At 54.1% G+C, this 27683-nt stretch overlaps 1 protein-coding gene and 1 long non-coding RNA gene across 2 annotated transcripts in view; one reads left to right on the top strand and one right to left on the bottom strand.

Annotated features, from left to right (window-relative positions):
- Positions 1-1663: 1663 nt before the first annotated feature.
- LOC129497453 (uncharacterized) lies at positions 1664-9018 on the bottom strand. The gene is made up of 4 exons (XR_008661948.1): positions 8871-9018; positions 8413-8499; positions 7802-7903; positions 1664-4580 (listed from the first exon to the last, which is right to left on the bottom strand). It is a non-coding gene; the product is annotated as an uncharacterized LOC129497453 (long non-coding RNA).
- A 17932-nt stretch (positions 9019-26950) lies between these two features.
- IGSF9B (immunoglobulin superfamily member 9B) overlaps positions 26951-27683 on the top strand; it is a 46294-nt gene continuing 45561 nt past the window's right edge. Inside the window, exon 1 of the mRNA XM_055307070.1 lies at positions 26951-27110. Within this exon, the coding sequence (XP_055163045.1) occupies positions 27047-27110 (64 nt within the window). The 5' untranslated portion in view covers positions 26951-27046. The remainder of the gene's footprint in view (positions 27111-27683) is intronic.

Below are 27683 nucleotides of genomic sequence, written 5' to 3'. Positions count from 1 at the left end.
GTGCCGAGCGTCCCCACTTCCTCCCAGCCCCCCGGCTGCAGGACCCCGGCCGCCCAGGAGGACACTGCCGACCTCAGCAGGACATCACAGGCCAGGCGCTGAGAAACGCAGCGGACGTACCAGGCTGGGGGTGCAGATTGTCCTCAGGCCAGGTGGGCTGAGGGGTCAAAGGCTGACCCCGCTCGTCGGCTGGCCTTGGGACCTCCCGCTTCATCTGCACCTTGGAATGTCACCCCCTTTCTCCACGCACTGGTTATTGGTGTTTATTTTTGACTTGCATGTGATGAAGATGAATCAGAGCTGTCTCTACCAGCTGCAGATGGTCCTAACTGGGGCATCAGGGTTTTGGGTCTCCATGTCCTCTTTGGGGGGACTCTTTTCTCCCTCACGACCAGCGGGACTGACTGGCCACATCCGCTCCTACCCTGTTCCCAGGACCTGCTGTCTGGGCACGGGAGATCCTTTGCTCCTGTCCCAAAGCTCGGTCCCCCTCTCCCCTGGTCCTCTGCACCTCTGAGAACATCTGTGCTGCTGAGAGCATTTTGTCTTCATAAAACAAGAGTTAAAAATAAAAATCAGTAACCACCAGGTCATCAAGGGAGGATTACTTCAGCTTTGGTAAATGCTAATGAGATCTGGGCAGGTGGTTCAGGAGGGATTAGTGCCCTAGAAGGCTTCCAGGGGGCTGGCCGGGGGAGGGTGTCGCTGTGCCCTTGGTCTCAGGAGGCCTGTGCCCCGGCATCCAGGCTGTCCTGACCCCGGGCACATCGCTGAGGGCTCCGTGGCGCTCGGCTCTGCTGGCAGAATGTGAGCCCAGTACCGCTCTCCTGGGAGCAGAGCAGTCCCTTGGGTCGGGGCCTGGGAGTCTCTGGGCTTGGCAGTTGTTTGGGGGGCCGGCTCCCAAAGGTGCCCCCATGAGAATGTGCTCCAGTCGGCTCCAGGAACCTCCTTGGAGCCTGGTTATCTGGGGATGAGTGAGACACAGCTGGCTCCCCTGGGCGTGTCGCAGGGAGCTGGAGGGGGGGCGGTGCCTGGGCTCACCCCGAGTCCTACCCCGGAGCTCCCACGAGCCCTCCAGGCCCTTCCCCTAGGGGTGCCCTCCCGGGCCAGGCTGCTCCCCCATGGGAGCCAGCCAAGCGCACTCTCGCTCCTTCGAGGCTCCTTCTCAGCGCTTCTAGGCCCCGCCTTTTCCTCTGCCCTCCTGGGTTTCTCCTCAGCACCTGTCACCTCTCACTGTGTCACACGCCGCCGGTGACCTCAACTAGCTGGAGGAGACACCATGGTGGGGTGGCAAACGAGCCAGTGGGTGTGGGGGGCACAAGAGATTCATGAGGGTTCAAGCGGGTTTCTGGGGTGACGAGCTATCCCGTGTCCTGGCCGTGGTGGTCAGCTCAGGAAGCCACGCGTACGTGACCCATTGCAGCATCCGGTACCAGGGAAAAAGAGTCCGTCTTGCTCCCTAAGACTCTTAAGATAAGTAAAGGCATCTCTAGAAAGGGAAGGGATGGCACTTATCCGGCAGCCCAAGTTCCAGGATGATGCATTACGAGCATGAGCCCTGCACTAGGACAAGTGTCTCCACTGCAGAACCCGCTCCCCTGCCCCAGTCCAACCCCCCCGGCCCCACGCGTAGCAGTGGGAGCTGGAGTGCGTCTCCCCCGTGTACACAGCAGACCCGATGCCGGGGCGTCTACGGGGACCTTGAAGGGATGGCAGGTTTCTAACACGGAGCGACACCGCCCTGGCAGGCCACTGGCTGCAACGACAAGGGAAGACGCCACGCACAGAATTGTCTTGTGCATCTGTCTCCTGGCCTCAGACCCAGTCATGGATTTCCTGCTGGTGATAGATCTGAGCTCTTTTGGGGCCTCCTCTCGCCCGTCCTGCCGAAGTCGCGTGCCCTCGGCCTCCTGCCGGCCTCACCTCTCCCTGGAGGCTGCTGGCTGCACCCACTGCGGGGCCCTTGCCCGAGGGCAGGACGGAGCAGCGGCTGTGGCAGGTGCCACCCTGCCACCCACTGGAGATGGTTTCTGTGATGATGCCAGACATCCCGCAGCAGGGCTCCCCCCCAGGTGTGAAGTGCCCTTTTGGGACACGCAGCTGTTCCCAGGGTGGAGCGCTCTGCGCTCCCTAAGGTGCTGGGAGGGCTCCTTGTCTCCACTTGGCCTCTTCCTCTGTGCGGTTGGTCCACGGCGGTGCCTGGGACCTGCCGGTGGAGGCCGCTGTGCTAGGCCAGGGACGGCGGCGACCGCGACAGCCCCAGCCCTGACCTCAGGGGCCTTGGCCTAGCCCATTTTCCTCCAACCGGGTCAGAAGCCTGGGCGCGGTCCCAGGGGATGATCGTGCATCCCCCACCTGGCTGTCCCCTCAGCCCGGGAATTGCGCTCGGTCCTGCTCAGAATGCCTCCTCCTTCCGGGGCCTTGGCCTCCTGCTCCGTCCCCGACAGGCTGTCCCTCTAGGTGCTGCTGAGCCGGGGGCTTTGCGGGAGTGCCTCCAGTTGGACTTGGATTCCTTGGGGATAAAGGTCCAGCTCTGTCCTGCCGGAGGCACCGGCCCTTCTGCACCCTGGGAACAGCCGTGCATCTTGCCCTCACAGAGCCGTTGGCTCGCACACTCCTCCTCAGTCCCCCAGGATTGGGGTCACATCGCGGGGAAATCTGCCCCCCTCCACAGCCCCCGAGGCCGAATTAACCTTTTTGCCCACCTACACTTGCCACGCTCTATTCCCAACTGGGGCCACCAGTTCTCACACCACAGTCTTGGGTCAGCTTGGTTGTCTCGGCGTCCCCTGCGCTGGCAGGACACCTGGCACCAGGGAGACAGCGTGACTAGTTTGTTCAACGGCACTGGTTATGATTTTCCAGATACCGTCCTTTCCAGGGGCTGTGAGTGTGTGCGTGTGCATGGGTGTGTGCTTGTGCATGGGTGTGTTTGTGTGTGCATGTGTACGTGCGTGTGCATGCATGGGTGTGTGTGCGTGCATGTGTGGGTGTGAGTGCATGTGTATGTGTGTGGGTGTTGTGTATGCATGCATGTGTGTGCATGTGTGGGTGTGTGCGTGCATGTGTGTGCATGTGCATGCATGTGTGCACACACATATGCATGTGTACGTGCGTATGTGGGTGCGTGCATGCATGTGTGGGTGCGTGTGATGCATGTGTGTGCTTGTGCATGCACGTGTGTGGGTATGCATGCATGTGCTCATGTGCATGCGTGCGTGCTTGTGTGTGCGTGGGGAGGTGGGTGTGCATGCCTGCGTGTGTGCATGCGTGCGTGCACATGCATGTGTGTGTGTGCGTGTGCGTGGGGGTGGGTGCTGGAGCTGCAATGTAGGAGGGAGGGAGGGAGAGGGCTCAGGGGGCACCGACCTGGTCACCACCCCTTCCTGGAGCCGCCGCCCCCCTCCCCGCTGCGGCCTCTGGCTGCAGGCTCAGCCTTCCCACGGGAGGCCCTGGCGTCAGTGTGCGTCTCCTCCTGCTTTTCCACCTCACGTCACAACTCGGGCGTGGGGAGGCCAGGGCCCCTTGCCGACTCCTGTCCCCCGAGGGGTGGTCACTGTGATCACGGAGGCTCCCCCTCAGGGTGCAGGCCGGCGGTGCAGCAGGCCCCTCAGGCTTCTGTCCAGGGCGCTCGGTGACGCTGGCGGGCGGGGTGGCGGCCGGTCCCCCCCTCGCATTTCCCTCCGCCCAGCCGCGGGCTTTCAGTCTCTGCTGGACTTCCTGCCCGAGGGGCCAAAGTCAAGGCTAGACTTTGGCCCGGAAGTCTGTGAATTCTTCTGAATCCGAGAGTTCAAAAAACGGGAGGGCTCTTGCTTCTCCTTCCCTTGTGTCCCTTCCTCACCTCCAAATCTGCCCGAATTGCCCCATGGGAGTCAGGGGTGGGATGGGGAGCAGCTGTTCCTGTGGCTGTTTCATGTTTTGAGAAATTAATTTTTGATTTGTTGTATGTTCCCCGCCTCGCTCCTCTCGCTCCTCTCCAAGGAAGTATCCAAGTCTTGCTCAGGCAGATCATATCGCCAACAGAGAAGTTGCTCACAGACCAATTTCCTTCTTAGCTTTTGTTTCCTGGAAGCCTGGGCTCCTGGGTGTTCTGTCGGGGATCGGAAGGGGTGGACAGAGCGTATCGGAGGGGAGATTCTCTCGGAGGGAGAGGCTGGTGGACCTTCGGTCTGTGAGCAGGGGACGTGCTCCCAACCTTCCTGTAAACGGGGCCTTTGCACTTGCTGTTTGCGCTCAGCCTAGAATGTTCTTCAGCCCACATACTCACACGACTTGCTTCTTTACTTCATGTAGGTCTCTGCTGCAGCGTTATCTTCCCAGGGTGACCCTCTCTGACCGAACCTACCAGGAACGACAACCTTCAGCGGTTTCTTTCACTTCACCTGCTTTATGTCTCTTCGTAGCATTAGGATTAATCACCTGGCATATATGTGTGCACCGTGTGTTTCTTTTCCCGCCCTGGAATGTAAGAGCTCCAGTCTGTCTCCGTCACTCCCGTCGCCCAGGATCGAGGTCAGTTCATGGCACCTACGGTGTTTGATTCCATGTGTCGGTTTGGCTGGGCCGTAGTACCCAGATATCTAGTTAAACACAAATCGGGATGTTGCTATAAAGATATTTTTTTTTTAGATACGATCAACAGTAGATTTTTAAGTAAAGCAGATTACTCTCCGTAAACTATGTAGGCCTCATCCTGTCAGTCGAAGGCTTCCTCTTTTTAGGAAAAAAAGAATGAGGTCACCCCAAAAAGAGAGTCCTGCCAGCAGACTGCCTTTGGACTCGAGTTGTAACATCAGCTCTTCCCTAGGTCTGCAACTTGCTGGCCTGCCAACTTGCTGGATTTTGGGTTTTTGGTTCCAATCTATCTACCTATTGTCTATCTATCTATCTATCTATCTATCTATCTATCTATCTATCTATCTATCATCTCTCATCTATCTATCATCTATCATCTATCTATCATCTATCATCTATCAGTCTTTGTATCCATCTACCCATCTACATGTATTGCTGTCGTTGTGTATCTCTCTCTACATCCTATTGATATTTTTAATCTGGAGAACCCTAATATGCTACCCAATAAGTATTGTTGAATGGATGACTAACTGAGGTGTAGGACCTCAGGAGGGAATGGCTTTATTGTATTTCTAAGAGATTATATTCTAGACACTGAGATTCCGAGGAAGGTCCCTATAGTTGTAGAGCCACACAGCTTTAAGGAATCACTGCATGTGGGCTTTGAAGGCATCGGAGGTGACTTAATAGACTTGGGGACTAGAGACACTTCCTCCATATGTGGTCCTTTCTTAGATTCTTTTTTTTTTGAAGATTTTTATTTAATCTATTCATGAGAGACAGAAAGAGAGAAAGAGGCAGAGACACAGGCAGAGGGAGAAGCAGGCTCCCTGCTCCCCCTGATGTGGGACTCGATCCCAGGATCCTGGGGTCACGACCTGAATGGAAGGCAGACGTTCAACTGTCGAGCCACCCGGGTGCCCCTCTTTCTTATATTCTTGAATGAGGTTGAAGTAGAGATCAAGAAAGGGATTTGGGGTAATAATAGTGACATAGCCAATTTACTTAGATTTAAAGAAAATTAAGTACTAGGGCATTTCTTGAATATCCACATGTATGGGTTAAGGGCTCTTAATTATTTTTTAAAGATTTTATTTATTTATTTGAAAGAGAGAGAGAGAGAGAGCACACAAGCAGGGGCTAAAGGTGGAGGGAGAGGGAGAAGCAGACGTCCCACGGAGCAGGGAGCCAATGTAGGGCTCCATCCCAGGACCCTCAGATCATGACCTGAGCTGAAGGCAGATGCTTAACTGACTGAGCCACCCCGACATCCTGGGTTAAGGTTTATTATCTTTCCAAGTTTCAATATTTTGTTCTCCAGGTTATGATGCCTCCCCCTTTCCCACCAGCGGTCACAACGTTTGACAGGTGGCTCCTCTGCTAAGAAGCATTATTCCTCCACTGATTTAACTGTCAAATATTTCTTGAGTACCTACTGCGTCCTCGGAACTGTGTTAATGCTACGGGTATACGTGAATTCTCTCTGCGGCATGACATATCACCTTCAAACTTAGTGGTTTCAAACAATCATACTCGCTTATTATCTCTCACAGTATATGTGGATCAGGGATTCAGGGGTGGCAAGGCCAGGTGGTCCTGGCCTGGTCTCTCTCATGAGATGTAATCAGGTGGCAGCCTGGGCTGTCATCAGCTGAAGACCTGCCTGGGGCTGGAAGACTGCTTCCAAGGTGGCCTGCTCACATGGCGGCCAAGACGGCTCTCCATGGTGGGAGTGCTCAAGCGTCCCCCCACATGGGTGCTCCGCGGGCTGCTTAAGGGTCCTTGTGGCATGGCAAGGACTTCCCCCAAGTGAGCAATTCACGAGACAAAGGCAGAAGCCACAATGCCTCTATTTATTTATCTAGAGTACCCGATGGGGTGGGGGGCGGAGGGAGAGGGAGACAGACTCTTAAGCAGACTCCTTGCTCAGCACAGAGCCCAATGTGGGGCTAATCTCACAACCCTGAGACTGTGGTGTGGACACCTAACTGACTGAGCCACCCAGGCGCCCCACCACTACTGTCATGATCCAGCACTGCAAGGTGCACACCATCACGGCCACAGAGTTCTCTTGGAAACACTGGTCAGCTCTCAGGAAGGGGACTGTCTGAAAGGAGACCGGGAGCGCGGGGGCCATTTCATAGACTGTCTACGTAAGGATACAAAGATGAGTACGATGAGCAAACTCCCTGCAGTGCACGTGTCTCGTGAATAAATTGGCGTGGGCTGAGCTTAGCATATGACTGTATTATCTCCAGGTTACCAGTTCTCCTGCCTAGGGAGCCCTCTTATCTCCAGTATCATCGTCACCATCACCTTCCTGCTCTTCATGGTACCAGCATTTATAACTATGAAGCACGATAAGCGTAGGGACGTTCTACCCTATGTCTGGACGTCGTCTGTGCCCTGGTGATACTGTGGGTGAGTATGTGCGATGGCCTTTATGCTGCATAGAGACTCCTGGAGAAGAGGATAGGCCTGCAGGAGCAAAGCAGAGATCGCAGGTATAGGGTGTGGCCTCTGAACATCTGAACAGGGCAGATACATAGTGACATCTTCCCTGATAGCTCCATCAGGCTCATCTCGGTGGCACATTCCTGTGGTTCTTTGTTGCCTCATCGGTTGTAATGTGTTCATTTGTACTCCTCGCCTACCTGACTCCATATTCCTTTATGTTGGGGACTAAGTCTTTTCCCTCTGGGGTATCTCTCTCCCCTTCTCAGCCAGTGTCCCGGGGAGGACCTGCGCTACACCCTTAAATGACGGATTTGACCGTCTTCAGTAGGTGGTCATCGACCGGGGTCTTTCACTGTTGTATCCCCAAGGCCTGTCATGGAAACTCTTTCAGAAATAAAGTTCTGTGAAGGTAGGAACTCTGTCTGTCTTGTTCACTTTGCCTCAAACAGCACTTGCCAAGTAAAGGCTTAACAGACATTTATTAAATGAAGGAGTGAGTGCTGGCGCTAAGTGGTGCTAAATCAGTACCTGGATGAGTTAACAAGTCTCAAATTGCCGTAGCTCCAGCCTTTCTCCATATTTAGGCCTAGCAAATCATTAAAACCACCTTTCATTTCTTCTGGGCCTTATTTTTGCCTTCTAGACCTTTCCCCAAAGAGGGTAAGAAAGAGCGCTAATTGGTAGCCAAGACTCGTGGGCTCCAAACTCTGGCTTTGGACGCTGTTATCTTGGAACCTAGACACAAAAAATTATCCTCCTCTGACTTTACCTGTAAGAAGGGGTGCTGAGTCCAAGGCTGATCCCTGATGGAGCTGCAGATCCAGGGAGAGCAGGTGTGGTGCCTCCGGCTCTAGTGGGATCTCACAGCCGACTGAGAGAGAAGAAGGGTGAGTGTGCATCATTAGCCTATGATTAATATATAATAATATAGTAATCACCAGGCAGAGCTATGTTAATACAACACTAGGCTGGAAATAATACCCACAGGAAACACCGTTTGAAGCCTCCCACGGCATCAGTAATTTGGCTCCTTGTCATGTTAGCTCAGGTGAGAGCAAGAGGACCCTGAAGACACTGGGGAGTCCTTCCGGTTCCTAACAGATGTATGCAGCCAAGAGCTGACTGACCCAGAGACCCGGCTTGCCTGGGGCATTGCTACCAGGGGAAGCCTCAGGATTTCTCTGCTTCCTCCTACCCTCCCTCATTTCATGCATGGAAATGAGAATGGGTCATTTCCATGTTTTCATGGAAAGGAGATGGGTCTCCATGGGCCAAGGGCAAGGATGGCTTGGGGTCAAGGTGCTACAGGTGTGGTCTCCTTTCCTCAGGATGGTGAAGCCCTAGGACCATCTTTCTCGCCCACCCATGAACTGTCCTGACCTGTGGATTCCTGGCAGGAGCCTTAAGAAAAAATGCTCTGCTTTCATTTTGAGGTCCTCTCTCTTCCGTGGCCAAGAGGGTATAGACCTAGAGAGAAAAGAAGAACACCTGCCTTCAGTCTTGGCCAAAGGGGACCTCTATGTGTGTAGACTGCTCCCCAGGGGCTGTTGTAGGGTTTGCAGCATGCACTTCTGGGAGCATGCCTCGGCTTAGGTTTAGCTTGCCCTCCACACGTACATCTCTCCCTGCGGGAGCACTATAGGGTTGGGATGCAGTTGACAGAGGCGTGGCACTGTGGGTGGAGGCCAGCCAGCTCCAGCTCCCTGGCCAAGCATCACGTTCCGTCTTCACATGCCTTCTGCACAGTAATAGGACGATACCTCACGTTCCAGGAGGTGTAAGTTTCTAGAGGTAGGAGGTAGAGTGGCTTGACCTCTCCGCATGACTCCCAAACTCACCGAGCCTTGCCTTTCCAGTTTTCAGCAGTTGCTTATGAAAATGACTCAAGTGAGAAGGAACAGTCTTTGGAGTAGGGCCAAGGCTGTGGTTGCCGCAGCAGAAGCAACACGGCCAAGGTTGAAGGCGTGAGTGGGTGGTGCTGCTTGGAGGACACAGGATGCGAAAGGTTAACAAGGGTTTGGGTGTGAGGGACCGCCCCGGCCCGACAGCTGATCTGGGCAGACCTGCCCGCCCATACCCCTCCTCCCCACCCTAGCCCCGTCACCTCCATCTCGCTTACTTCCTTGGAGCCAGAGTCCCACCTTCTTGGCTTAAACTTCCATCTCTAGAAGTTTCTCACCATGTGAGGAACAATCCTATTGCAAAAAGCGATCCTTTCTTCAATAATCTGGCTCGACACTCCGCGTATAACCGAGAGCCAACCTGACTGTGGCTCACTCGGTGCCAGCCTAGTGGGCAAGAAGCTACCCTTTGTCTTGTCTCCTTAGAGAAAGAGTGGGGGCACCCCGCCGGGGGCCCGGGGCGGGCGGGGGGGGGTGTGTGAGGCTCACTTCTCAGGTGTCCAACGTCTCGAGCCAGGCATATTCCCTGGGACTTGTTGCTGTCACTTTCTCTTCTTGGCCAGAGGAGATGCTCCCCAGGCCCGCTCTGCTCTGAGCCAATCACCACCTGTTCCATTAGGGCAAGAAAAGGCAGGGCTGGGGCGGCGGGGCGTCCAGAGGAGCAGACTCAGGCCAGCTTGGGAAAGCCGCCTGCAGAACTCCCCGGAGCAGCTCTGTCCCTCGAGGCCTGCTGTGGGGGGTAGGACTCCAGATTCCTGGCTGAGAGGGGAGAAAATGTAGCAACAGGCTTAGAGGCTCAGCTTAAGGCAGGTGGTACATGGCGGCCCCCGGGGCCCAGAGTCACCAGGCATCAGGTCACCGGGGCATCAGGTCATCGTGGCCAGAGGGGCAGGACCAGGCCACCTGCGGGCTCTTCTGTGCGAGGAAGGCCCACCCTGGCCAGCTCCGCCTTTCCCCTTTCTGGGCCAAGGGCTGGCTCGGGTGATACGGGTGATACGTTCCCTGTCAGCTGCCGCTGCGTCCCTGACACGAACCTTTTCTCGTCCCTTCCTGGCTTCCGGCTGGAAGAGCTCTGACCCCGGCTGGGGAGGAGGCGGCCTCCTGGGAAGAGGCTGAGACCCTGCGGTGTGGGAAGCTCTCCGCCACAGCCCGCCCCGCACGCCCTCCACCTGCTGTGCCTTTGGTGACCCCCAGGTGCAGCCACACGGTTTGGAATTCACCGAGACTAAATCGACAGCTCTGCTTGGGGCCAACAATGAAAAACGCATCCTACAGCTCTATGTCGCTTAATACGCTTGCTGTTAATCCCTGGGCACCTGCCAGCATGACCAAGTGTTTGCTATGACCACGTTACTGTCTGGGTGGGAAGCTGCTTCGCCCAAACTCTGGCTCAACCGATGGGGGAGAAGGCAGCTTGATTCGGAGGCACCTGCTATCTTCCCCTGACTCACCCTCTAGGATCCCGTAGCGCACGTGCCATCTTATGGCTCCTGCAGCTCGCGCTTCTCCAAGGTCTCTATCAGGCTGCTGTCCCTGCTTCAGTTGCCCCATGAGTATTGGCCACTGTCGGTTTATAACCATATCCTTGCCTGCAAGAAAGGGCCTGGGAGGTTGTGCTCCCCCAGCCCCCCCCCCAACCGTGGGATCTGATCAGACCAATGCCCATCACACAGGGCAACCCACCTTCTTCAAGATGGGACAGCTCCGCGGTGCCGGGAGTTCATGCTTCAGAACCTCAGGGGAGGGCAGGTGGAAGCTCAGCTTTAGCTAAAACCCCATCCTTCCTTCCCTGGCTTCTTCTCCCACCCATCATGCTTGCCTCACTTCTCTTAAGTTTGTTCTGAGAGCTCTCCATCAATAAGTCCCTGGCACAAGAATCCCCCTCTCAGATTCTGCATCTAGGGAACCCGACGATAGGCATTTTCTCCAGTAAAGGGTGTGTGTATGGGGGGACACTGAGGACAGAGGAAGAAAAGGAGAGAGATGGGGAAGAGAGAAAGAAGGAGAGGGGGAAAGAGAGAGGGAGGGAGAGGAGGGAAGGAGAGACTGAATCAGATTAATTCAATCTAGTGTCCATGAACCACACGGGAAGGGCCAGGAGAGGGGTTAGCATAGAACAGAGGCATTGAGGGAGAAGGTCCAGGAAGACCTCAGGGAGGGGACACCTGTCCTGTGTCTTGAAGGTTGAATGACAACAAATGCAAAGGAAAGGAGGAGCGCCGGAAGTAAAGGACAGAAATGGAGCCTCACAGTGTAGGCAACTTGCCTGAGTTCATTCAGTGGTGACACCGGAGCCAGGGTCCAACCCCATCTGTCTGCCTCCAGAGGCCTCCTTCCTTCCACGGGGCCTTTCTCCCTGTAGCTTGGCTGACTGGGTGGATCCAAATGCTTGTGCTCTCCATGCCCTTCCTGTCCCGCCACGTCAGGGCCTCGCTCACCTGGGCCTTGCGTGTCTCTGTGGGCATAAATGATTTGTACTCGTTAAATATCTGTTGTACTGAACTGACAGCAAAACTGCTCTTAATCCGACCTCACCTTGTCTGTCAAGACTGAGTGAAGGGAAAAGTCTCCAATCTAGAGATTTCAAGCAGAAAGAGATTTAATACAGAAACTTAGGGTCTTATGCATTTGTCAGAAGGATGAAGCAGATTCGGTGTGGAGATGAGTAGAAGGACTCCACAGCGATGCAGAATTAGGAATGCTGCAGCTCGGAGGTGCCCGTGGGCCTGAGCGCATGGAGGTTGAAGCTGCCATTGGCCCCAGAGAAACCTCTGGAGATCTGGGAGATGGGAGATGGGGGAATGGACAGCAGAATCCAGGGATTAAGCAGTCAGGTGAAGAGGCTACTTGGAAAATGAAGACTGAACACTGAAAACCCCTGCAAGACTATTATGACCTTGATAACCATCAACAGCCACACAAAGATCACCTCCATCTCCTGTCTTTCTTCCAAATCTTGTGCAAGCGCATGTAATGGATGGGATCTAATTCACATGGTGGGGGACAGAGCCATCCACAGCCTTCTTTTCTGTATCAGATGACCCTCTGTTGGCCCATAAGTGACAGGTAAGTGGCAAGAAATGCTCCTCAGTCCAAGCAGTTCTAGGTAGTGGGGTGTGGAGGCACAGGGGGCGTAATCGATGGTCCTCAGGCCCTTAAGGGAGGAGGGGTTGGAAAAGCTCCGTGTGAGTGAGAAATGGCAATAGATTACGTGGAGAAGTTTCAAACCGTGCACTTGTAGAACACGAATTCAGAGACTTCCTCGTTACGTGGGAAGGTTCAGATTCTAGTGCTGGAGCCAAGGCTCGGGTGTCGGTGCACAGGCATGCACAGCACTGAAAATGTTCTCCTCAGACCTTAGACGCATCATCATCTGTCGCGATCCCATTAACTCACTTTATTTTGGGGAAGGCTGAGGCTGGGGGGTCCCAAGAAAGAATTTTCCCACTGTCACGTAGGAAAACGAGTAGACAAAATTGGAGACAAAACCAAAATTGGGCTTTCTCCATAGGCTAAAAGCTATCTTAGCCATTTTTTAAAGATTTACTTATGTATTTGAGAGAGAGAGAGAGAGCATGAGTGGGAGGGGCAGAGGGAAGAGAGTCTGAAGCAGACTCTGTGCTGAGTGTGGAGTCCAACGTGGGGCTGGATCTCACAATTCTGAGATCACGACCTGAGCCGAAACCAAGGGTTGGGCACTTAAGTGGCTGCGCCACCCACGCGCTCCTGTCTTAGCCACTTCCAAGGCCTTCTCCTTGAATACAGGAGGTTAGGGTCGCCTACACGTCCTTCCAAGGATCAGATTATGCCCAGGCTCTGGGGCTTCAACCTTCATACGCAGTCCCACATGAGGAGCTGTGAGGACAAGGGTAAAACAGTGCTCCTTCCTGTAAGTGGCTTCAGTAAGATGTCCAACCATTTCCACTTACGACGGCCTTTCTTCTTCTTCATGCCAATTGGTGGACATTATAGGAAGGGAGATTTTGACTCTATGTTGACTTTTAAAGCTGTTCAGCCAGAGAACTGGCTGCTTGATGAGGGTCCTCCACTCCCCCATGGTGTCCCAGTGAACAAGTTCAGTAGGATAGACAGCCACTTGTTGAGCAAGTCATTAAGGAGATTTAGGCATTGAGAGAATCAAGAGGCAGTGGCCTCAAAATCTCCAAGGGCTTTTCTACTTCTGATGTTCTGTGTTTCTGTGGTTTGACCTAGATGTGGATGTGCCATGAGGCCAGTGGAGAGTAGATAAGCTTGGCCTCAAGGGCAGGGGGCTGTATGCTCGGAGGCCTTGGGCATGTGCTCAGGCTGTTTTGAACCAGTGGTCCCATTCTGCCTCTGACATTCTCTTTGTGTCCCCATATCTGTGCCTGGTGGGATTAGGCTGGTGGCTGTCAGTCTGCGTTGGCTTCTGTAAGCCTTGGCATCTCATTTTCTATTGTTTGGGGCCTCAGGTGCAGATGTGTTCCAAGCTCCTCTGAGGATGGAGGTGTAGAGAAAGCCCAGCTGAGTTATAATGGGCCCTGTCTGGTGTCGAAGTGACTGGGCATTTCTCCAACGCCCCCAAACAGATTAGCAGGCAGGGCATGTCCCATAGGCGTGGGAGCCAGAGTCCTACACAACTGGCAGAAGGGCTTCTGCTGGAGGTGTGTGTCATAAGCGTGTTGGGCTCATCACACCATGAGTCACAGGCAGTGCGTGCTCTTGAGTGTGCAGCTCAGAGGGCAGGTGGGAAGGAGGCTGGTGAGGAGCTAGAATTCTGTCCAAAACTTGGCCAAAACATGCTTTCTCTGGTTCCAAAAGGGCCCCCTTCTAGCCCATTTTGTGTGTACGTGCCGCCATGTATGAATGTGTGTGTGTGTGTTTACACATGTGTAGACATAGAGTATCTAGGTTTATGTCAAACTATTTATGTGTCTACATATGAATATCTCTGCGTGGCCCAGGGCACTTCATGCACATGCTCATCCATATGCCTTCCTGCGCACGCATGTGCATGTGTGTGGGTTGTGCTTGTGTGTTTGCTGCCAAAATTTGGGTAGGCAGATTTCTCTGCTGGGCCTTGCCTTGGGCCACTGGTTTCCTAGAGGGTGAGTTTGGATTCATCCTCCCTGTTCTGGGTCGATGGCATTGATCCAGGAGGAGTGAAGAATCAATTGTTATTTGGTTGGAAGGCCTGACGCCAGAGTGTGTGAAAAGTAATTAGAGGGAGAGGAGCTGATGCCAAGGGCTGGGCCCACTGCCCTTGACAGGGCTGCTGGCCTAGGAGCAGACTGAGGCCCTCGGTGCTGGAGCATGATGGAGAAGAGACTGGTTTAAGGGGATCCAGGGCATTTTTCCTTGCACCCATGATGCCAACTCAGCCTCCCTTTTACCACCAGGCTCAGGACAAGCTCTGAGAAGATTGCTGCCCATGGAGTGGCAGGGACCAGAGGACAAACTTCTTGTTTTTCTGCCCTTATGATTTGCAGCAAAGGAACAGGATCTCTTGAGAAATACTCTATGGATCACTACCGTGCATCTCTTGCATGATGATAAAAACATATGTCATTTATTCAAGGCTTCTAGCTTTTCAACAGGCTTTTACTTTTCTTTTCTCATCTGAACGTTATAGCATAATTATGAGGTGAAAACACAAATATCACACCCCATTTTTTGACAAGGAAATAGAGGCACATGTGCAAAGTGACTTGCCTAAGTTCCCATAGGGAGTGAAGTGCAGAGGAGGGATCACAGTCCAGGCCCAGCTCTGGGCTGTAATAGCAGTTCTCCTATACCAGCGATTTTCAAATAAGGCACAGGCATGCATGTGCATGACCTTAACTCACCTGGGGTGAAGGCTGGTGAGAAAAGAAGAAACCCGGATTGCTTTGGAGGATGGTTCCTGACACACTAAGGCAATAGTTCCTCAAGTGGTAGTATGACTGAGCCATAGGAAACATCATGGGGTGCAGATTCTCAGCCCCCACCCCTAGGGGTTCTGATTCAGTAGGTCTGATGGGGAGCTGAGATGAGACCCAGAATCTGAGATTTTTAAACAACATGCTCTAGGTGACCCTACCACAGGTGGTCCAGGAGCCACGTTTGGAGAAGCAGAGCTGTAGAGAGTAGAAGGAGGGAGGATGTCAGGAAGCAGCTAGTTCTGGCTCAGGTCAAGGAACAGCTAAGAGGAAATATAAATAGTGGGGCATCTTGTCTGCCTGTGGCAGCTGAGAGAAGGAAGGGAGGCTGCTGGAGAGAGTGGGATCGCTAAGCCATGAATTAAGAGGGAAGGCTGCAATGACAATTCTCTACAACTTAGGCTCCTCTGAGGTTCACAATGTTTCCAGCTGGGCTTAGAGGAGAAGCCACGGTGGGGTGTGGTCCAGATTAAGTTGTATGGAGACGTGTTAGGAAACGCAAAAGGAGCGAGAACCCAATAGGGAGCCAGGAGAGCTCGTGTGCCCTCGCTGTGCCGCCAATGGCATTAGGCTCATAGCCATCCCTGCTCCCACGTGGGCGCAAGGAAAGAACTCTATAATGCATTCATCAGCCAGGAGAAGGGAGGAAGAACTAGGCTAGGAGAGATTCTGCAAAGAACGGGAGGATTGGGACAAAGTAGGAGATGGGATCATGTGAGGGGTTTGAAGGACCCTCCCTCCCTGGCCAGTGACTATTCCATCTTATGTTGTAGCCAAGGATGCGGGACAAGGGACCTCCAGAAAGATGGGGCTTTCCTCATATACACAGAACGAGTCTTTTCTGAGAACTAGAGGATCCTTTTCAGAAAGCAATAGGTCAGACCAGGCTGGGTTAGGTAGGGAACCAAGGAGAGTGTCCAGAGGCCTCTTTTTCCTGAAGTAAGTTGCAAACAAAGTCCCTGGTCTCCATTTCCTATGCTCTGAGTCAGCAGAGAGACCCGTTCTGAACCATCCAGGCCACTTGGCTTGGCTTCACTTCCCCGGGATGCTCAGGGCAATAGCAGCAGTTCTTCCATGACCATGATCTTCAAATATATCAGGGAGTAGGTGACATGTTTTACACTAGGGGTTGTTATGGAAGAGTGGTGGGGACGGTGGTTGAAGGGGAAACGGAGCTGGTGAGACCATGGTTGGATGTAAGAGGAACATTTCGGGTGGATTGAAAATGATCTTACTGTTGGGCGGAGTAGTTTGACCTCCAAGCTAGTAATGGGTTAAGTGTGGAAAGCCGCGCGAGGATGCTCATGGCTGCTTGTCCCTTTTGGCCTATCCTCTACCCATTTCTCTCTTGTTGGTGTAGCGTGCCAGTCCCAGATGGCACCCATCCCCATCCTGTTTCCTGTATTCATCTTGCTTCTCACTCCTTGTGCAATTACTCATAGCCTGAGCCAGCTGAGATGCATAACAATATACCTTCACATTTGTATAATGCTTTGCCATCTTCAAACTACTTTTATACTCATGATGTCATTTGATGCACATAACTCACCGCGAGGGAGGCAGTGCGGTGTCATGGTTGGGAACACGGATTCTGGAGGCAGGCTACCTGCATTCCCATCCGGTCTCTGCCCCTACTGCGAGCACTATCACTTCTTCCTCTATAAAATGGGGAGAATGACCAATTTTTTTTCGAATGACCAATTTTTAACGTCATGAGGATTCAGTGGCTTAGTCTTTGTAAGGTATTTATGACAGAGCCTGGAGTGTGAAGCACAATTAGCGTCACTATCATTATTGGTATTCCAGGTGAATGAAGGAAGAAACAATGACGTGGACGGGGTAGGTGATCTGCCTACATTTCAGAGCTAACATCTAGTAGGGTCGGGGTTGAACCCAGATCAGCCTGCTCATGGTCCCACAACACAGCAATGCCATATTACCAAGCCCATCAATGATCTTTGTACAGACCGCTCACCTCCTGGGCTGGGGAAACCAGACCATGGAGATGGAAGATGGAACCCAGAACAGGTGTGTGCTAGGCACAATTCTGGGAGGATTATGGTATTGGAGCCTCACCACAGCCTGGAGAGGCGGGTATTTTATCCCCTGTTCCTAAGACTCCAACGTGGAAGGAGGTGGGACCCCACTGTACCGACTACCCTTGCTCCTCCTGAGGCAGGTGAGGGAGGCAGGTGAGGGAGGCAGGTGAGGGAGGCAGGTGAGGGAGCTCGGGCCCAGAGCCTTTGAGAACCGCTGTGGGGCTCCGCACCCCCTGGGCCCAGGTGCTGTCCGCGGTGCTGACGGAGCTCCGGACACCGGCACAGTGTGTGTAGACCGGAGGCTCAGTGTCCCCACAATCCCCACACAAGGGCGTGCCCAGATTCCCCGCATCTCTCTCTAACTCCCAGAGGCTCAGACATTAGGGTGCTGCCCAGGCTGGGACAGTCATCCCCCATCTTTGACCCCTCTCTCCTTTTCTCAGGTGTGGCACTGAGAATTTGGAGATCCCGCCCAGAACGTGCAAGTGTGCACACATGTGCAGGCGGTGCCCGCACGCGCCTTGACTGCATCTACGTGCATCCCTGTGGTTCTGCTCAGGGCCCGTGTATATGTGTGAAAGTGCGTGGGTGGGCAGGTCTGTACGTGGCAGCAGAGCACCTGTCTGTGTGGGTGGTGTGACAGTGTGTGTGTGTCCCTGGAGTGTGTGTGCGTGTGTGTGTGTGTGTGGGAGAGGGCTAACAACTGTGGCATGTGTGGTGCTGGTGGCACCATGGTGGTGGGGAGTCTAGTCTGCTCAGCTCCATCGGTACCCGTCCCTGAGCCATGCCACACACAGCAGACCCACAGGTGCACACACACCTGTACTCTCAAGCCTATTCACACCTACTCCTTCCATGTTCACTGACACACAAGTCAGCGTTATAACACAGCACTCGTGTGCATGAGGACACCAACACAGGCGCACACAAAGCAGGAGCACACACACGTGCGGGTCTCTGGCCGACTCTGCAGAAATGCTCTGCTTCACCCCTTCTCCTTCCTAGGCCGGCCTTCAGCCTCCCCTCTCCCCTGCAGCTCTCCATCTTTTGTATGCTCCCTCCCTTTCCTTGGGAGGCCTTTCCTTGGCCTGGTGCTATTAGTAGATCCATTTGCTGGGCTCAGACATGGACATGCTCAAGAGGGTTACACACTGGCACGACCACTTTTTTTCTCCCAGAAGTGTGGGTTTGTGCTCATTAATACAAGTCTTGGTTACATGAGGCTCCCGCTGGCGCCACCTGCTGGTAGCCGCTACCCCGCGTCTGCAGCAGGTTGGGAGCAGGGAGTGGAGTACCCTGGACACAGAAGCTAGGAGTGAGGCCTAGGGCGGCCTGACACCGGGCTCAGGATGAGTGTCAGAAGGTGGGTCTCATGAGGACCAGTCTCCTTGGGACCTCTGGCCAGGAGGAAGAGAAGAACGTTGGAGGGACATCCCTGCTGGGAGTCCTGGCGCTGGAAAGCAGGAGGTCCCGCAGGCTTACACACTAGGCGTCCACGTGGCAGCCTCATGATGCCTGGAGATGCGGCATGGCATCTGCTTGTCCGTAGGAATGGCCCAAAAGCATGTGGACTTCGTAAACATGTGCCGGTGTAGACATGACACATGTGTGGTTGTACCAAGAGGTTCTGCCCGGGTACGTGTGCACAAGAGCATCCTGCATTTACGTGCATGTTTTTGCCTGTGCATGTGAGTCCCGGCAGTGGGTGTGAGTGCGATGTGTTGCATGTGGTGTGTGTGTAGACGTGGGTTCTAATTGTATTCACCTACCATAGGGTAAAAGCCGTGGCATTTTGTCTGGACACTGGGCCCGAGCTGGGGACGTTCTTGCACGGTGAACTCGGCGCCCCCTTCCCTGCCTTCCCGTTGATACTCAGCTCCCCCTTCTCTCCATCTGCCTTCTCTGGCTCCCCGTAGTCCGTGGGGCACAGACCCCGGGATTGCATGTGTAGGAACTCCTCAGCGCCCATCCTGCGGGGGCCAAGGGCAGCTGAGCTGGTCTCTGATCCCTGCTCGCCTGCCAGGGGTGCTCCCTTGCCTCATCCATGAGGAGCGGCAAGGCACCCACTCCGCCCCCCACCCACGTGTTCGCGGGGCTCATGCCTCAGAGAAGCTCCACAAAGGAACAGCAGCCCGGGGCAGAGAAAGGCCCCTTCTCCCCACAGCAAATGCTCCTTTCAAACCGGCCTCCCTCCTGTCGGAATGTCGCAGAGGTTTCTTGGTGCCCCTCCATTAACCTTGGGGGGCTGCCAGGAGAGCAGCCGTCATGGCAGCCTGCCCCCTCATCCCCCTTCTCCCCACATTCCTCCTTCTATCAGCTCATTGTCCCGGATTCCCTATGAGACTCTCTTTTCAGGGCCTCAACTGGCCTCCTCCCACGAAACCCTCCGGCCCTGGGCTTCCCTGGCAGCTGTGACCACCCCCAAGTCCACAAGCTTTTCCAAGCTGGTTTCCTAGAAAGGGAGTGGGGAGGGAGCTTAGCTCCTAAACCCTCAGAATCAGAGTTCTGGATGAATTCTCCTTTCTCCCATATCTATTTATATTATATAAATATATCACCATTTATCTATTTCTCCCATCCTACCCCCGGGAATACACCCTCCTCAGGCGTCCCCTTCAGACTCTCCCACCTACCCGGGCCTCCCCAGGTTGGACAATCCTGCCTCCCGTGTAGATCAATCTTCACTCTCTCACGCTGTTCCCTAGTTTCTAACTACCTAGAAACTGATACTGGGCTGCAAGCAAGGTTAGAAGTTCAGCAGCATCTTCTAATTTTAAATCGGTGTTGCTGCAGCTGTGACTTGCATATAGCAGCTCATATCTGGGGGCTGTGAGGCCAGACGCCCTGCTCACTGGGCTTTGAGACACCTCCTGTGCAGAGCGCCTCTCTGTGTGAGACACCTCCTGTGCAGAGCGCCTCTCCACACCCACTGGGGACTGGCCGCTGTGTTAACCCTCTACCTCATCCTATTCTTCTGCTGAACAACCCTGTTGGCCATTCACTGTAAGTTCCCTGAAGGCAAGAGCCACGCCTGCATTGCTCATCCTGCACCTAGTAGGTGCTCGGCTCCCAATGGGTGCTCAGGATGGACTCGTGAAGGCCAGCTGCGGCGTGCGTGGGCGGGCATTGGTGGCATTCCCAGCCAGGCTCAGGAAAGTCGCACAAGTTGCCTAAGGATGCACCGCTGGCGAGGTAAGGCAGGGGTGGAGCTCGGGTCTTCTGACTCCGAGTCCAGTAATTGCTCCTTCATAGCATATTTACCTTGTGTCCAAGCACCATGGAAACTTGTTGCTGTGGTACCCTCTGCCATGGGTGTTTTTTCCAAGAATAAATCCAGTTCTGTCTGTAGGCTCCCCATGCCCCTCTGAAGCCCAACAAGGGGAGGGACAGGGAGGAAGAGGAGGGAGTGTGGAGAAGCCAGGTCTTGTTGATAGAGGGGGGCAGTGACGGAAAGGTGGGGACAGGGACAAAAGGGCAGGGGGTGAGACGCAGGCGTGGTTGATGGGGGAGTCCGGAGAGGAGGCCGCAGGGAGCAAAGGGGCCTGGAGACAGGGAGGGCAGGGCTGACGTTTCCATGTGACCTCTGGCTCACGTCTGGTCCCCAGCCCCTCTTCCTGTTTCCTGCACCTGGCAGAGCAATGCTTGAGCCAAGGCTCTGGGGAAGGGGTGGAGGGGGGACAAGGGAATAAAGATGCATTTGGCATCTCTTAGTGCTCCCACACAAGGCTCTTTTGTGAGGGGGTTGAGAACGAAGTGTGGAGGGGCCCAAGAAGGAGAGGTCTGGGGGTCGATTGTGTGCCAGAAATAGACCCCCTGAAGCCCTCCAGCTGTGGTTGCAGAGCCCGGCTCCTCCCCCATCCCCAGCCCATCCATCTGTGTGCCCAGAGCAGAAGCTCGGGCCTTCCCACACCATTGCCTGGGCTCCTGGTCACTCCCCAACCCCCACCCTTGCCCCTTGGTTTTGTCTGAACAAAGAGAGATGCTTTCTCCTCAGCTTTCTCTTGGGCCCAGACTTGCTTCTCGCTGCATCCTTCTCCCCTCTCTAACGAACCCCACACTCACCCGCCTTACTCCTGTTTGCCTCCTCCTCCTCTCGCCTTTCTCAGCTGACCTATTTCCTCATTCCCTCTAACACGGTCCCTGCTCTAAGGATGGAAGCTTCTTCCTTACACCACCGACACGCCAGCCACACCTCTGTATTACCACGTCAGAACGTGAACACCTCCTACGGGGCAGGTACTAGGGACACTAGAGAGCAGCAAGCTAGGGAGAGCAGCTCTTTGTTCTCAGTGGGTTAGAGACCAGCAGTTTCCCTTGACTGCAGGGCTCTGTTTCGTCCATTCGGTCTCCCCTTCACCTGAGATTTGGCTCACCTCCCACTTCCTCCGCTCAGCTCCCACATGTTTCTACCATCTCCACTTTCTTGGGGTTCTACGGCAATGCCAGCTTGGGCCACCGTCTCTCCCCAGGTTCCGTGTTGACCGAGTTTCTTAACTGTCGCTCAGGTGGTTATCTATCTTTCCGACTAGGTACTAAGCTCCTGGGTGATCGGGATCCTGGTTTGTCACTGTTGCGTCCTCTTCGGTACCTAGCACGGTGCTGACTGTTTGTTGGTGTTCAGTGGCTACACTACACGGTGATTGCAGGGTTCCTGCGTCTGGTGTTTCTTGAGCGTAGGCCCTCGATCTCTCCATTCGTTGCATCCTAGCATGGCCTGTTTCTTGGCTTATTCCTCATACTTTCCCGATCTTCTGCTCGCATCGAGCTCTTGCCCATCTCAGCGATGCCAGCTGCTCTCATGCATGACTCCATGTACCTCGGTGGATGCTCCTATACTGTACTAGAATCCCCGATCGCTGGAGAGTCCTGGGGGTAAAGTCACGTCCAATTTCCCTCCTATATGACGTCACAGGAGCCAGACTTGGGCTTGGCTTGAGGCTGCTGGGGACTGAGACAGAGCAACAACACAGAAGAACCTTTAGATCCCTCTCCTGCAGAGCTTCGTTCCTATCTCTGGTCTACTGTACTTCCTGTAGATGGAGAAATCGTATCTCAGACAAAAGAACGGCCCAGACCCCCCCACATTGCTAGGGCCAGAGCTGGGATGGTTCAGCAGGGTCCTGATTCCTAGCTGTCTTTCAGACTCCCGAATACCAGAGCGTGCAAGTGGGGGCCACCAATGCCCACGTGTTGCAGCACCTCACGGCTGGGTCTTCGGCCTTGTGTAAGCAAGAGCATACCCAGGTGGGCCGGAGTTGCCTAGGAATCCTGCAAATCATATTTTCTATGAATGATGCAGCCCTTGGCAAGGTGAGTGATTGGTGAAGACTGATGGTCTCATAACGTGTGGGGCCTTCATAAGGAGGGCTGTTATTAGGGTACCTGAGTTTTGTGGACAAATTTGATGCTAACAGAGAACCTCCTTTCTGCATTCTTAGATTAAGCCACAGAAACATGAAACACGCCCTCTTTGAGATTGTTCGGAGCTGTCCTGGAAAGACAAGAAGAAAAAGGGAAGGGTAAAAAAATAATAATAATAAAAAATAAAAATAATAAAAACAAAATAAAAAATAAAAAAATAAAATAATAAAAAAATAAAAATAAATTTAAAAAAAAAGAAAGAGGGAAGAGGTTGGGATGGCTGAGGGGACTATCTATCTGGTTTTCAGATAGACTAATCTTAAACTGTGGACCCACTTTCTTCCCTGGGCAAGAACTTGTTCCCTTGTCAGCCAGACAAAAGATGAATATAGTGTGGCTAAAATTCCAGGAACTGGTACCTGTACACACACATACGACCAGGGCAGATTGTGGGGGTGTTGTCTCCTACCCGCTCACTGGTGTGCTGTATCTACTATATGCACACGGTGGCGAGGGCACTGCCCTGTCATATGGCCCTCGGTAATGGGCGGGGTTCTGATAGCCCCTCTTCCCTGTGCTTGGGGACTCAGCTGGATGAGATACCATAAGGTGACCCTACAGTGACCAGAACAAGGGCTAGATGTGTCTTTGGGCTGGTCACCACTGCCTAACCAAGATGTGGCCTTTAAGGGAAATTGCAATAGAATAGGGAAAGTCTGGATCCTCTGAAAAATTTGAATCAGAAGTCAGTTTGAGTTTTATTAAGACAAAGTCTTGAGGAATTTATTTTTGGAGAGGGCAAAGTAGACTGTTAGAATAGCTACTTGTGTCCAGAAAAACAATTCGTGACCAGAGGCCACCTGCCCAAGAGTCAAGCAGTGATCTGGGCGAGAAGTAAGCCAAGCAAGGGCACCTGTAAAATTCTGTGAGCATTTTGAGCCTAGATGGAAAATTCTTAAGATAAGAAGGCTTGAGAATCCTGTAAAGCTTTTCTCCACTTTTCCCATATCAGATCTTAAGATTAGATATTTATATTTTGGAAATCCAATTTCCTTTGTTTATTTTCTTCTCTCCTTCCAAGTTCTTTTAGAACATGCTGACTGGTCTCTGGTGTATTAAGAGAAAAAAAGGTGAGAGGATTTGCTTCACACATGGGCTAGACTTTTATAAGGGTCAAGCTTACATTCCTCTGTGCCTGGGACTGGAGGCAGCAGCTTGAATTGAAGTGAGAAAATTCTAAGATCTAGCGTTTGCAAATCCTTTCTTTTTTAGGGATTTTTCTCTAATGTTCATTTTTGTCTTAATTTTGGAAATTGTGTCATCTCCAAGTGGCTGCAACATGACCCGCCTCCCACCCCAATCCCATGAGCTCTTCTTACAATGGGATGTGGACACTGCTGCTGTAGGGATCTATACTCTCTGCCTTGAAACTGCAAGTTTTGACTCTTGGAGCAGGAGTGACGCTATCGCATCTTCTAAAGTTGGACATAAGGGTAATACATCTTCCCCTTGGATCTGTTGGGATGCCAGCTCTTGGAACCTGGCCTCCATGCTGTGAGGAAGCCCAAGCAGCCTGTGGAGAAGCCCATATGGAGAACTACGGCTGTGCCTACAGCATTGGCTACCGGCCAGCACCACCTTGCAAGCCGTGTAAGTGAGCCATCCTGAGATACAACCTCCATCCCCCAGTTGGTCAGATACAAGAACTGCCCCCACCAAGCTCTGTCCAAATGGCAGATTTGTTAGCAAATAAATGACTCTTGCTGTTTTAAGTCACTACCTTTTGGGGTGTGTGTGTGTGTGCGCGTGTGTGTTTTATATGGCAAGATAACTGATACAGTTCCTTGATTATATAAACACTAAACATGCTTTCTGGTGCTTATTTTGGGTAAATTGCTTTGACTTAGAGCTGCCTCTCTTCCTCACAAGCAGCTGTCCCAACAACTGTTCTAACCTAGATTCTACAGAGACGTCTAGAACTGCTGAGGACACTAAGTGGCGACAGGTGAATGGAGTCACGTTTGATGATGATGATGATGATGCTAACTTTTCCCTTCGTATCTCAATTTTCTTCCTTTTTCTCTCTACCTTTGCTCTCTTGTTCCACTTCATCTCCAACAGTCTTATTCAGAAGAAGTTTAGTCTTGGGGTATCTGGGTGGCTTGGTAGGTTGAGCGTCCGACTCTTGGTTTCAGCTCAGGTCATGATGTCGCCGTTGTAGGATTGTGCCCCACTCCCAGCTCTGTGCTCAGTGCGGAGTCTGCTTCAGATTCTTTCTCCTTCTCCCTCTGCCCCTCCCTGCTCTTGCTCTCCCTTTGAAATGAATAAGGAAAATCTTTAAAAAAATAAAAAAAGAAGAAATGTAGTCTCTTTTTTATTTTTTATTTTATTTATTATTTATTATTTTTTTTAGTCTCTTTTTTAGACAGTTCCTTTGTATACCTTCCTAACCCAACTCCTGCTTTTAAGCTCTTTATGCGTGTGTGTGTGATTTTTTTTTTTCCTGTTGCCAACCTGACAATTATAATTCCCTAGCGGACTTCGAGCTGCCTAGCAGCTTCTGCCTCGCAGAAACCACCACACCGAGTAGGACAGACTAGATGACCAAGCAGATACAGTCAAGATGGTGGCTCCACCTTTTCCCTGAACTCTGAAGGCCATTGGAAGAATGGTTTCCTGAGCACAGATGCTCCCCACTCCTCTGCCTTCTTGATGGAACTGGGGCCAGTGCTTGGGAATCTACCATTTCTCTCCACGCCAGTTAGTTGCTTAGAGGTTTTGGGAGGGGAAGAATTCTGCTATCACTGCTTCTGCACATGGATCCCCTTAAGGCTATACAGCCCTCGAACCCTGGGAAAGTATGTGTATGTGTGTTTATGGATATGTCCAGGGTGAAGTTGTCATTCTTGGGCATGCTGGCTGGAAATTAGCCCATCAGTGGGGACTCAGAGCTTCTAATCCATTTCATATTCCCAAGAAGGGCATCTGAGCAGAGAAAGAGCCTACAGTAAAAGGCTCAAGGGGGGGCTGTCCTCAGTGTTTTGCATCTTGGGTTTGCATGACTGGAGGGGATGGGCGGGGTCGGATGTTCGGGTTCTCCAGGTTACACGCACAAACTAAAACTTTACCAAAGGGTTTGTTACTCTGCCGGGGGTCCCAATTTTCTGTCTCCTGGGGGACTGTGAGCTCAAAGGGCTCAGGTTTCAGGGAGGGCAGTTCCTTCAGCACTCAAGGCCAGTTCTGATGCATGTTGCGTGTGGACGTGTTTTCCCAGAAACAAGTCCCCTTCTCTTTCTTTTAGGAGCTTCAATGCCCTAAAGCCAGTACTTTGTGGCCAATGTGTGCTTTAAGAGGGTGAAATTCCTGAACTCTTCCTTTGCTACCCCTACGTCTCCCTTCCTTGGCCCATAGCCCATCCTAGGGAACGGTGCCACTCTCACATTGCTTTCGCTCCTTGAAAGAACAAACATCTTCACTGCAGCCTCAGAACTCTGGTGTGAGGTGATTGTTTATAGTAGATGTTTCCATGACACTCATTTATTTCTTCTGCAGATACAACTGTGTTGGGGGAAGGGATGAGAAGTTAGAGTAGAGAGACCGAGAAAGATGGAGACCTTCCCGTTGCTTCTGCACCTATCATCTTCCTCTGTAGGGATAAGTCCATCTGCCTGCCCCTTTCCCTGGCCCTAAACTATTCCACAAATCTGTCTTGGCTTCCTGATGCTGAGATGCGGCTAGGTTCCCAGATGGGTGGGGAGGGGAGGAATTTTGTGCATAAAAAGGCAGGCTTTTTTAAGAGAAGGGAAAGAAAAAAAAATAAAAAAAACTTTTATTGCCCAAAGTAGGGATTTAGTAATGATGAGCAACGATGACCTCCGCTGGGGGTGGCAGTGTGAGTACGTGTGTTCCGGGGGGGTGGGGGGTGGGGGGTGGGGTCTCTGACACTCCCTTAGCTGAGCCAATGACTCATTCTAAATCGGAGCGACTTTTGGAGGTCATTTTAGTCATCCCCCTGCCTTCGGGGCCGGATGGAGTTGGGCTCCACGGCGTCCTGTTTGGGGGTGGGAGGGGGTCGACCGCTGGGGCGGGGGGGGGGAGAGGGGGAGAGTGTCCTTGCGTGGGCAGGAGTGGGGCAGGGCGTCGTGGGACCTGGACGCGCCCCAGCCCTCCCGCTCCGGGGCTTCCCCATCCCTGAATCAGCATCCTTCTCCAGGGAAACAGCTTTTTGCAGGTGGAGAACCGGATGTTGGGTTTCCGGGGTGGGCGGGGGCGACGTCCCCTCGGGCCCGGCCGGGGAGACTGGGGCATTCCCGGGGTCCCGTGTGCAAGCCCGAGGGGCCCCCGGCCCCCCCGAGGGTCGCCCAGAAACTTGCCCTGCGGCGCGAGCCGAGGAGGGAGCCGCGCGGAGACGCCGCGACGCCCTCTCCCTGGCAATGCGCATGATTCTGCGGCTCTGGGCTCGCCACACTTCAACGCACCTTGAAATGGGCTCGCCTCCTGCGCGCCGCGACGGACGGGCGGCCGAGCCAATGGGCTGGCGCGCTGGCGGGCGGCGGCCAATGGGCGCGCGGCGGGGGCGGGGCCGGGGTCCGGCCCGCTAGGCTTCACCGCGGCGAGGGCTGCGCTGCGCCCGGGCGAGGAGTGCAGGTGCCGCTGCGCCGGGGCCGGAGGCTGCGCGCCGAGCGAGCCGAGCCGCGGAGGATGGGGAGCGGGCCGCCGGGGCTGCAGGGGCACCGGCGCGGGGCGTAGCGGGCGCGGGCCGGGGCGCGGGAGCGTTCGGGTAGGATGAGGCTCCTGGCTGGCGCGCGGTAGTACTATGATTTGGTATGTGGCCACTTTGATAGCAAGTGTGATCGGCACCCGAGGTCTCGCGGCTCAAGGTGAGTTGAAGTGCAGCGCCCGGCCCGGCCCCCGCGGCCCCGCCGAGGTGGGGTCCCGCGGGGCGCGCCCCGGCTGCACCCCCGCGTGCCGACACCCGGGCTCCGCGGGGCGCGCCGGCGGCTCCCCAACTCCGGCCGCCGCGGACCGAGGGAGTTCGCGGGCCGGGGCCGCGCGGCAGCCTTGCGGCGGGAGGGGGGGCGCCCCAGCCCCGCGACCCCTGGCGCCCACGGCCCCCCGGGGGCGCAGCGATGCCCGGCCTCCCGCTCCCCGGCGCACGCCCCCCCGGGCACATCCCGGCCGCCGCGTCCGCGCGCCCAGCCCTGCCCGATGCCCGCGCCCGCCTGCCCGCACCTGCGCCCCGGCCGCCAAAGTTCCCCGAGCGCGGGCGGCGCAGGGCCGACCCCCGCCGCCGACGCCCGCCCGGGCGCAGCACCCGCTCCGCTGCTGGAGAGGGCGGCGGGGCGCGCGGCGGGGCGCGCGGCGGGCTGGGGTCCCCCCTCCCTCCGCAGCATCTCGGAGCCCCGGGAGCGTTTCCTTTTTGTAACTTCCCCGGGTCTGAGCCCGGGATGCGA

The sequence above is a fragment of the Nyctereutes procyonoides genome, unplaced genomic scaffold, assembly GCF_905146905.1.
Source record: "Nyctereutes procyonoides isolate TBG_1078 unplaced genomic scaffold, NYPRO_anot_genome, whole genome shotgun sequence".
Taxonomy (NCBI): Eukaryota; Metazoa; Chordata; class Mammalia; order Carnivora; family Canidae; genus Nyctereutes; species Nyctereutes procyonoides.
This window is presented reverse-complemented; position numbering and strand designations above follow the sequence as displayed.